We start from the raw sequence: 12,069 nt of genomic DNA on the forward strand, positions 1-12,069 counted from the left end.
ATAACAAAACAATTCTCAAAGCTAATGAACTGTCCTTTCAAGGCCAAAACACTTTATACAAGGAAATTAAAGTGAGCTCCTCAATGGTTCCAGCTAGGAATTCTTCTTCTATAATGGGATTGCAAAAGATTTTTTTAATTATTCAGAACCTTTTTCGTAAGCAGAAATAGTCATGAGTTATTCAATTAAATCCTTTTCTTCCCCACCACCAAGAACAGCAATTCAGTATAACAAGGCTTTTCAGAGTCACATCAGCTGCAAAACACCTGCACAGGGAAAGGGCTCTCATGACCAGAATGGAAATAATAGTTTAAATTATTTTAAAAATTAAAAAATAATAAAAAAAACAGAGTAAGGAATTCAACTCCCTAATGTTATAACATTTTTGTCAAATTCTATGGGAGGAGGTAGATACTTTGTATTCCAGCCAGGTTATTCCCTCTTTCTGAAGCCAGTTCACATTTCCAATGCCTAGGAAACCAATGTCTCATCACTTTTACTCCATTCTGTTTATCTGCATTGGAACTTAATGGTCATTGAATTAAGAAGCATGGGAAAAAAATGCTGTTACTTTCTTAGCAATTTATTTGATCTTACATTGAGAAAAACAGCACATTAGACCTCATCAATCAGTTGTGGACTAGAACTGAGTTTTGCCTTGATCCCACAGGCTTCAGCTGGCTTTGGGTCTTGCTGTTAGTAAGGCAGGAACAAAAATAAATCATTTACTCTGAAAAAAATACCAGTATGAAGGAAAACAACTGCCTGATTGCTCAACCTTTCTTTTGTAAATACAGGCAAAAAATGCCACTAATACAGCATGATGGAACCTGAATAAAAGAGCACTCAACAAACAAGCAATCATTTCACTGCACATTAACCATGGATGAGAGACATTTTGCTGGCTCAAAGGCTCTAAAAAAATTATTGCAGATTTAAGTGACACAAACTGGTGTGCATCCACAGTACAAAACATTTGTCAGAGGCCAGTTTTGCTAAAATAACAATATATCACAGTATCATTAGAGAGAGCTGCCACCAGATTGTGTGGTATCACGCTACCAGGCACCCTGAAACCCCACAGTGAGGACCAGGGACCACACTTATGACCCAGGAGCCTCTACCCACCCTCACATGGAATAACTGGTGTTGTTTTGCAGTGGGCAGCAATAATCAATACACACGTTTTAGTCAGATGCTTACCAAGCATAACACTGGGCTTGCAACCAGATCCTACTGCTGCAGCATGGGTTTTGGGACTGGCAGAATCACACAAGATGGTACTTACACAGGTAGTTTAATCCTTGGAGAAGTGGATTTTCCATTTATTTTTAAATTTGCACTTGAAGAGGTTTAGTCTTTAAATCTACACTTGCTGTTTCAGCTACAGGAATATTTAGGACAACCCCTGCAGAGCAGCTGCACCAAACCAGGTGCATTATTTATTGAAAATAAGCACACATATAATATATACAAACACACAAAACCAAGAGAACAGAAAGCTTCCAGCCACCTCCATTCCTGACTGCCAGGTGCTGAGGAAGAGGACCAGAAGAGCCTCCTTCTCCAAATGCATACCTGGACCACCCCTTAGAGCTCACCTTGGAAGACAGCAGCGTTCTGGATGACCAGGAATTTCAGCTCCATGCTGGCTGACTGCAGGAGCTGCTCCATGTTCAGGCGGGCTGTTGCCTGGTACTTCTCCTCCATCCTCCTGGAGCAGCATGTGGAGCCCTTTGGGATACATACCTGCAGATCAGACCCTGGAAAGAATCACAGGCAGGAGAGAAAATTTGCATTAGGAGGTGGAATTGCTGGTAGAGGGGAGGAAACCAACTCCCATCCATTGGTATCATTGCAATTACTCTTTGGGCAAATTGATGACATTTCTGGAATTTGTCCTGAGCAAGCAGCTTGGCCTAAGAAGAAGACTGATAAGGCAGAGCCAGGATTGCTAAGCAATGCTGTACTCCTGCCAGCACACTGCTTGCTTTAGCTCCCACACACTCCATCCACTGAGGTGCTGGTGCCCAGCAGAGCAACCCAGAGCATCACCCTGCTGGCTCCTGCATCTCTACCAGCACAGCAGTAGGAGCTGCAGGCAGCCACAGGAGATAGAGTGGGAAATGGGAAAAGGAGCCAGGATTTGAAGCTGTGGATTTACAGTGAACAGAGTAATGCGCGTAGCTCAGCACACAAGATATGCTTGTAATTTGCATAAAGATTTAAAACTAGCTTAAAACAAATAACTGCATTATTTGCCTGCTATCTCCATCCTTTTGCTTCCACAGCAATAACAGTAACAACAGGAGGGCAGAACAATAACAAATTTATTTTTTTTTAATTGCAGACTTCCAAATTGTACAAATCTCCTGAGTCCTCCCACCAATGTCACCATCCCATCCTCTCTCCAAAAGTCATCATCTCACTTGTGCAAGTCCCACTGCAAAAGGACAGGTCCTGGAGCACCCACTGAGCACTGCAAAAGGCAACTAAATGCCTTTCAGCAGCTGCCATGCAACTGCCTGGCTAACAACACCTCCTCCCATTCATCAGAATGGTACAAAAGCCAGGGGACAAAGGCCAGAGGAACATCATTTGATGTTCCATCTCAAGGTGCAACTCAAAGCACTGGTCAGTGATGCTAGAGTTTGTTTTTTGGCATTCCCAAAGTGTTTGTAAAATGCTTATTCAAGGAGGTAGTAGACAATTTTAGGGAAAGTACTGTTAGCTAAAAATGGATAAATCTATTTAAAATATTCATCTTTTGGGTTTAAACATCAGTAGAAGATGGAACAGAAGAGCTGGAAGAAGAAATAATAAAATATTTCCTTTTCAATAAACTTTCAGTAGCAAACTGTGCCCCACCAGTACGAGCAGAGCAACAACCCCATATGCAAGCACACAGCCCTCATCATGCAAAACACATCTGATCTGATGCTGCTGTTAGAAACTCAGAGTAAACAACAACTTCATTAAAAACAGCTCTCCAGGGTCAGACAGCAGTGAGAACCTGTCCCTTTCAGGGGTTGTCACCCAAACTGCACCATGTCCAGAGCAGGAGCAGCTCCCTGTTAGGCTCAGCACTGCCCAGAACCAGGAGTCCCCAAGCCAGGAACAGACACAGCCCAGAGAGGGTGAAGGCTCCACACACCCCTCAGCCCTCACCCTGCCTTCTGTGTTCTGCAGAGGGTTTTTCTCTGCAGTAAAAGCAAGTTTGGTGTTTTACATCTTTACTCTAGAAGGATTATCCATCCTTCCAGGTTCCCCTCTCCACTCCTTCTGAAGAGTCTTGTATCACACCCATTCTCTCCCTAATTACTAGAAAGTGTCAAAAGTCACTTTTTGTTAGTGTATGCTAGAAGAAGAGGATTCATATTCATGTCAGTTCAACTGTGTACATCCTGAAGAAGAGTCATGCACATCATCAAGGGAAAACCAGCTGACAGTGCCCACAGCAGAAACCCCACAACCTTCAGCCTCATCCCTTCCCCTGGAACAGCCTGGGAAAAGCCAACACGAGATACTTGAACAGCAACATGCATCTGAAGTGCAGAAAAGAGCTTTAACTAATGCAAGCCCTGACACTGCTGCAAAACAAGGCATGGCAAAGAAGAAAGAGGCTCAGCCCAAGTTGGACCCACAACATCATTCCAGCAACATCTCTGCCTGCTGCCTCGGGCTCCCCTTCTGCAAAGTGGGATGCACAGCACAAATTCCTTCATCAAGCCCTCTAACAAAGAGCCAGCACCACTGACATCTAAAGAGCTCAGCAGTTTGGGGACTCACCCACTCCAGAGGAGCACAGAGACAGGTATTTCATGCACTGAAAAAATAACAGGGACCATAAAACCACATCACAGCAAGACACCATGTTAATGAGAGGAGCAGTTATATAACAGCAAGTTAAAAAGCTTTTTTTAAAGTCAAATCCAAGTCAATTTACACTGCAAAAAGGCTTAGCAGGGTCCCTTTAGCACTACAACGCAGCCATACATTTTTTGTTAATAAAAAGCTTATTTCCTCCTACTTTTATCATATTAAGCCATGTTTCAAATTAAAAAGAAATCATAATCTTGCATGATTAATGGAAATACCAATATGGAAGATCTGAGAGTTGGCAATTAAGAGATCTGTGTAAGTTACAGCCAGGGATAGGAAACAGCAAGGTCATCTACTCAAGTCCCATCCTTCTTTTTAGCAATTAAGCAAAGATCCAATTAAGGGGAGAAATTTATTTTTCTGAAGTAAAAAGACAGACACATGCTATAGCAGGGCAATCACGGAGGAGGAGGAAAAATCCTGAGAATTAACTCTGACAGCTTAAACACGTTTTACAGAGATAGCCACCTAACACCAGTGGCCAGAAACATCACAGTAAACGCAACAGGTCAAAACAGGCAGGACAGGCTCTTATCAGCTATCAGAACAAGGTTCATTTTGGTGTATCTATAGAGGGCCTGGAAGGAGCAGCCTGACTCCCATCTTCCAGCACTTTGCTGTACACGGCTTTCCCAGAGGGTGAGCACACCCAGTCAGTCCCATCCATAAGTCCCAGTTGCAAGTCTCATTTCTAAGTCCCAGTATTAAGAAAAAGAGGTTTTGCTGCTGCCCAGGACCACAGCAGACACCAATGAAACAGGGACACTGCTTTTTGACCTACAAGAACTTCTGAGATTTATTCATGCCATTGCTTGAAGGACCCTGTTCTGCAGCACCACCCAGGAAACCCAGGTCCTGCAACTCAAATGCAGGAAACACCTGGAAACACTGCAAGCCCAAGGAGCAGACACTCCCAGGACTTAAACTGCCACACTCCATGCATTTCTGGCTCAATAAATGCAATGTAAAAGGTCCTGCAAGTCATCAAATCCTATACCTCCCCCCACAGTCCATCCCTTCGAGGCATTTTATCTAACACAAACACCTCCAGTGATAGCTCTGACTTGGGAGATAGCAAACCCCATTTCTCTGCCTAATGGCCCTTACTGTTAAGACTTTTTATCTCTCAACCTACACACTCCCCTTTTCCTTAAAGTTTCAAGCCATTACCCCTCATAATGACAGTCCCAGCCCTTCCAAACAACTTCCTCCTTTTGCTATAGATCATTACAAATTCATTTGCAGAGAGTAAGTGTCCCAGCAAATTACTCCATCATTGCCATTAAATTGCATTTGGATGCTCAGGTACCAATCTTTGCAAGATCAGTGGTACTGATGCAATGCTAAGCACAGGAGCCTCACCCTCTGACACCCAACTCCCATGGGTGAGGAGGAGCTGGATGCAGACACCAGGCACCCCCAGAGCACTGGGACATTTATGTCACCTTGGGGAACAGCAGTGTAAATTCTCCAGTCATTTTGCATACACTTCTGGCTGAGAGGACTAATCCCTACAGCTGCAGTAATTTCAGCAGCACCCTGCCTCTCCCTCCTTCTTCCAACACAGGGAATTTTTTACTGAAGTAAGTGAATTTAAACCATTACATTTTACTTTGAAGTGCAATTATTCCCACAGGTAGGTGCTACTATAGCAGAAGTGAAAATAATATATCTGGATTAAATGTCAAAAACCCCCTTTGAGATTATCTGCAGTCATGAACTCCTTCCTGAGGCTGAAGGACTGTATTTTGATTTTAATCATCCCAGGATAGCTCCAACCTTGTCATAAGATACAGACACACAAGCCATGCATGCAAGCCTGCCCACCCAGATCCAAGTGCAGCTTAAACCAGATTAACATTCCCCACCAAATTTATCCCAGGCTTTGCCAAAATAAGAACCTGCCCCTGCTTCCTGTCATATTACTGCAGCCTCCTCCCCATGAGCTGGGAGGGCTCTGTTACCTTGTGCAGCAGCACCCTTCCCCTTCTGCAGTCTGGAAATGTCAGAAGGTTTCACACCACCCTCCATAGCTCACCCTTTTCTTAATATTACCCATAAGAAAGCTGCTGCTTTGTGTTTAAATTTCTTTCTCTAATTGATTTGCAGTCAGCGTCCTGCTTTAAACAGAAAAAAAGCAGTGATTCAACCTTTAAATGTAGATTTTCCTCCAGCTATCTAAATACTTGGTTTTTATTAAAAACCTTTTAAGTTATGTGACATGGGGATCGTGCATCTGTCACTGGCTTTTAATGCTCAGCATTTGGGGGAAAAAGGAAAATGTGACTGTTCAAATCCCACATTAAGTGCTGATGTTTTTAAAACTTAATTAAAAGAGATTTAAAATATAATCTAGCCTCATTCAAAAGGTGATTAAAGTTGGAACAGTACAAGTACTACATGGGATATTTATTACTGCTTAATTATCCTTTATTTTCTATTCCATCTTGTGTTTCACAAGGCCATCTGACTCTGGATTCCTCCCCAAGTCTTGCAATATTGGCCAGATGACTGCCATGCAAATCTAACACTCTATGACAACAGATCTTTAAAAAAAAAAAAAAAAAAAGTTGTTACAGAGAAAACAGAGGTTTTACAGAGTAAGGATTTCCTCCTACCAATTGCATCAACAGTACTGTCATCAAAATATGGAGTTAATTTGTGGGTACTCCCTCATGGTACACATTTGTTACAGTCACACACACACACCCCATGGCCATTCTAAAGACTGGGAAGAACACTGCTCAGGATGTTGTTAACTTTAACTCCTGGGAAAAAAAATAAAATTAATGATCTCACTATAAAACCACTGCCTGGGGAGGTAACTAAATTTTAGGGTTCTGCTCCTGGTCTCTTAACTATCAAGAGAGCAACTTGCTGGCCTGAAATAATTAAGAACAGAAAACTCAATTATCTAGTAAAGTAAGATTTTAAACAACCATGCTAGGCTAAATAGAAAGGCTGAACAGGGAGGAATATCATTAGTCCCACTCAGGAAAAACAGCATAAAAGAGCAAGATTACAAAGGAATCCAGCTCAGGAGCAAAGGTGCATCGAGTCCAGTGGAAAAGTTGGAATTTTCTGTTTTTAAATTGTACTTTGGCACACACCAGCTGCCAAAAAGCAAGGAAAAGGAGAGAAGGTTGACATGCTCAGGCAGCCAGTTGTAAAGCTTTATATCTCAACTCAAAAAGCAAAAGGTTAATCACCTCGATTTTTGAGGGTGAGTCTGTATCTGCTTCCATCAAAGAGAATGAACAAAATGGACGGAAACTGCACACTTCTGTGGGAGGAGGAAAACAGCCCCACTGGCAGATATCTCTGCTGAGATAAATATTCCTTCACTTTCACACAGCCCGAGGCAGAGACATCCATCCCTCCTCTCCTCATCTCAGCAAGGCAAAAACTTGTCCCTTCCCCTCTTCCCACATACACCAGCCCAATTATCTGGAGTCCAAATGGCAAAGAGGAGACAAAACCAGACCTGGAAAAATGGAAATTCAAGTTACTGTTTATACATGAGAATATTATGCAGAAAGAAGACAAAAGGAAGGGGAAAACAAAGGCAGTGCAAAAACGAGAAAATTTAGTTATTTATGAATGTGAAGCTATCCTAGCACAGACCTACAAGCTGGCATTAAGGCTCAACTTGAGAAAAGCCTGTGAAGATGACTCTCCCATCACCTTGCCCTCATTCCTCTCCAGCAGAAGGCCTCTCCTCTAGTTTGAGTGGAGCTGTTGGGATGAATTACATCCTCCCACCTCCCTGAACAGTCAGTCACAGCTGACAGTACTTAGGTTGTGCTGCTCCCCACCTCTGAGCATGCCAAAGCATGTTCCAGAGCTGCAAAAACTTGATCCCCAGGCTGCAAGAGCAGAGGAGACACAAGTTTCTGCTCACTGCCTGATGCCTGCCTCCAGCTAGAACTACTCCCAGAACATTAATACTGCTCAGGAAACAGCATGACACTTCCTTCACATTTATCAGATTTTTTTTTTTTCTAATTAAAAATATCATCCTGGTCTGGTTGGTTTCCTCTGTGAGGGGCACTGTGCCCCATGTTCCCACAGCCCACGCATCACTGGTCCAGTAAAACACAGCCATGGGATGTTCCTCCTGCCTGTGTTGCAGCTTGACAGTGTTTCCTCTACTTGTGCCTTTAACTACAACTGTTCACGATGCAAAATGTGGCTTCCAGAAGTCGTTGTTTTCTGTTTGTGTCAAAAAAAACCCTCCACGTTTCAAATAAGTCGTTTGAACCATCAGTTTCTCCAGTGTGATATGATCTATAGGCAAAGGGTCTCAGAACTAATTCCGCCGTGATTTGTGGCTGGCAACTCAAAAACTTTTTTTTTTAATTGACAGATGTATGAAAGGAAGAAAAGCAATAAACAGAAGCCTGGAAAATAGTTCTTGAGTGATGTTCCCCTATTACAGAGATTTATGCAGCTGCTACTATGGGAAGTGAGTGCTCTGAAGTGTAATTACTACACAGTCATGTAAAATGGGCCAGATCCAAGGTATAAGCAAGCAGTCATTGCTTTAATTATGATCAAGTTTATGTACTTAGGCAAATGCAAAATCCACTTTCGATTTGATATGTGGGAACTTTATCATCATAACAAGCTGGAAGCATTCACTTGAAACATCAGCTCTGTTACGAGATATTGATCCAGCTACCCACAGGCACTGCAGAGAGACAAAGGGCTCCTTACTGAGTATCACGGATGCAGCTGGGGCTCCCAGATCACAGCTGAGCAACTCCAGCAACCTGAACCCTGCTGGGAAAGGAAGAAACCCAAGCAAAGGCACTCACTGCAATCACAGACCAGGTGGCATCACACCACCTGCAGCTGGGATGGAGGATGTCACCGGTTTCTGGGGAAAGGACCAATAACACTGCAGCATGGAGGCCCCAGCAGCCCCTCCACACCCAGCACAGCCTGCAGGGACCCACCTGGAGCACCCTGGCTGTCTGCCCCTCCAGCACCTCTAACCATAAAAACACACTCTTTCTAAGAAAGTTACTCAGGGATCAAAGCAAATGTTTCACTGACTTTCACATCAGCAAGGGTAAACACTCCTTTGATTACAAACATAACAGAATTTATTGGTTTAGGGGTGATAAAAGCTGCTCTGTCCCCTCCCTGCAACTCCCTATCATTTTAAAGTATCCCAACCACTACCACTATACTGACCAGGACACCAATGCCCCATGGGATGGTTAGAGAACAGATGCTGCACCTGTAGTGAAATGAGGCAATCAGGTGCCACTAATTACCAGGTAGTGCCCGTGAGCTTGTGTTAAGCCCACCTGTGCCTGGTTAGGGCGGGCCCCCTGCGCATGAGCAGGACCAAGGGGCCAATAAACCCTAACCAGGCACAGGTGGGCTTAACACAAGCTCACGCCCACTACCTGGTAATTAGTGGCACCTGGTTGCCTCATTTCACTACATGCACCTACTCAGAAAGGAGCATTAAGTATCAAAAATTATATGGATGTAAGGATAAGAAGAGTCAGGGAAGGAATTCTCTCACCAGGACTTAGATCTGAACTCTCCCTCTAGATCCCACACAGTTGATAAACTGAGGCATTTCTACAGTCCTACAGACCAAAGGATCTGGGATTTGCACAGGCTGACACAACACCTTGCAGTCCCAGCCCTAGGCACCCCACTTCTCCCCGTCCTCTCCCACGCTGCAGCAGATCATTGCTGAGGCAGCTCCTGTACTTCTGGCCCGTGCCACGAAGAAATGTGACCCAACACATCATTATTAAAAGCAGCCACTGCTGGCAGTGATCTCATTGCACCTCCCCCCTCATATTTGTCCATTATCTCTTCCTTTTGATACTTTAATCATAAAGCTTTTCAGGGCAGACTGGTGAAAAGCTTCCCCACTGCATACTTAACCCGACACAGCAGCACCCGCGTTCTCCAGGCACCTCTGTAACACAGTTATCAAAACCCATCTGCTTGTGTACACACACTCCAAGTGCACAGCCACCCATCTGGACAAGCTGACGCTCCTAACATACCAAAAAGCTGCAAAAGGACCTTTAAAATGCGGGGAATTAAATTATTTCACTTATAATTCAAAGTAGGAACAAAGCACATAAACCAAAAGCAGCCTTGCAGGACGCAGGTTTGGTGAGGGTCTTCTAATGCTAACTGCACAGCAACACCTCGCACAGACCCGCAACAATCTCCTGCCGGGGCACCGCACCCCGGAGGGCACAGACACAGCTCGGGGAGGGTTGTGCTGCCTGTTGCCAGCCCCGTGTTCTGGAGCTCAGGCTGGGGCTGAGGATCCGGACGCTCTCGCAATGGCTTAACAAGAGCGGGATTGCCCTCAGATGACGGCTCTGCTCCGCGCTTCCCTGTCCGGTACTCGGTGGATAATGGAAACCTGTTCCTGGTACTCGGTGGATGATGGAAAGCAGCCCTGGCAGCCCCAGGACTGGGAAGAGACCCGAGGGGTGCGTGAGCTCCGCGTCCCCCGGGCATCTCGCACGGGAGCCCCGGCAGAGGCGTCTGAGAGCGGCCGGTTCCGTGGGCAGCACCTCAGCTCTGACCGACAGCCCGAGCCCCTTCTGGATAAATGATCCCCCTGAGCAAATCAAGAGCGATAAAAAACCCACGCACACGGGTTTCAACGCCGGGGAGGGAACCCAGGGCTCCACTTCAGCCCCTCACTGGGGCTACCGAACGCGGGCAGCCCTACACCCCCGCTGCCGGGGAAGAGCGGCTCACCGCAGGCGACCCGCACCGGGCTCCGCAACGTCCCGCAGCCGCACCCCGGCCCTCCGCCGTGCCCCTTTCGCCCCGACATTAAGTGGCTCCCTCTCGGGCACGGCAAACCCCAGGGCACCGACGAGCCACGGGAGGGCGGTCGGGTGGTCTCACCTGGCACGGGGGTCTCGGGCACCCACTTGGCTCCGGGCTGTAGCGCCTGGAACGCGGCACGGACCGGGCGGCAAGCGGCTTCCCCCGGTGGCTGCGCACCCGCCGGGGCACCGAGCAGCGCGGCCACCACCAGCAGCAGCAGCGCTGCGCCGCTCCCCGACATCCTCCCGGGGCACCGAGGTGCTGCCTCACACCCCCCCGACGGGCATCCCCGGGTCGGTGCTGCGGAGCCCGACGGAGCTCAGCAGCGCACGGCGCTCGGGACCGCCGGGACCTGGACCGGGACCGGCTCCGCGCTCCCCGGCCCGCCCACACCGCGCAGCCCATTGGCTGCCGCCCCGCCGGCCTCCGCGCTGATTGGTTCCCCTTCCGTTACCGGCAAACTTGCCCCGCGATGCAGCCCCGCCCCGGGGGAGGTTGGAGGGAGGGAGGTGTCCGGCAGTGGTTTCTGCAGCGGCCCAAATTCGGGATCCAGTGAGGGGTGATGGGCTGCGCGGGGTGCAAGGGCTGCGCCGGCCTTCTGCCCCCCCCCTCCCCTTTATCCCTTCCATCATCCCCCCCCCATTAACCCACCTCCCCCCATCATCCCACCCCATTGTCCCCCCCCTCAGCCCCCTATCATCCCTCTATCATCCCCCCCATCTTCCCCGCCACCGCTGCTGCTCCCCGCGCAGCCCGAGCTGCCGCTTTGCACCGCGCCGGTTGCGCCCCCGAGCAGGGCTTTGGGGTGCGTGGTCTCTGCTCTGCACAGGGATGTGCATCAGGGGTTCCCCGCGCTGTGCCGGAGAGGATGGGAAACCCTCCCCGCCCCCAGGCTGAGCTGCAAGGGAAAGCTGAGCGGCACAGACCAGAGGGAGCTCCCCCCCATCCCCTTAAGACCGAGGGACTGAGTGGGACCCCACCTGCGAACTCTGCAGGGAGAGCAGAGGGCACGGGGCCCCGGAACAGCTCTGGGTGACTCGGTCTCTGAGGGGGCACAGGGATTGTGAGTGCCAACCTGAAGGGCTGTGCTAGAAACAGGCAGTCAGACGTGAGCAAGTTGCCCTGCTCCACCACGACCATTTCCCCACCAGTTTCCAGGGAGAGCTGTTGGGAACCCCTTGCTCACTGAGCTGAAGCCCCCATAGGGTCCCACAGGTGGACCAGCCAGGGCAGCCCAGCTCTGTCCCACAAGCAAAAAAACCCTAAAAACCTGCAACATGTGCTCAGCTGGAGGGAGCCCACGCTGCTCGTTGCTCAGCAAGTAGCTGTATCAAGTGGGTGAGGGGAGGTTTTACTAAG

The 12,069-nt window shown here is 47.7% G+C and overlaps 1 protein-coding gene across 1 annotated transcript in view; it reads right to left on the reverse strand.

Annotated features, from left to right (window-relative positions):
* The window catches only part of GPC3 (glypican 3), a 150,162-nt gene extending 139,140 nt beyond the window's left edge, over positions 1 to 11,022 (reverse strand). Inside the window, exons 1-2 of the mRNA XM_030449014.1 lie at positions 10,789 to 11,022; positions 1,602 to 1,763 (exon numbers count right to left, since the gene is read on the reverse strand). Coding sequence (XP_030304874.1) covers positions 1,602 to 1,763; positions 10,789 to 10,951 — 325 coding nt within the window. The 5' untranslated portion in view covers positions 10,952 to 11,022. The remainder of the gene's footprint in view (positions 1 to 1,601; positions 1,764 to 10,788) is intronic.
* Positions 11,023 to 12,069: the final 1,047 nt, after the last annotated feature.

Source organism: Calypte anna, chromosome 4, assembly GCF_003957555.1.
Source record: "Calypte anna isolate BGI_N300 chromosome 4, bCalAnn1_v1.p, whole genome shotgun sequence".
Classification (NCBI taxonomy): Eukaryota; Metazoa; Chordata; class Aves; order Apodiformes; family Trochilidae; genus Calypte; species Calypte anna.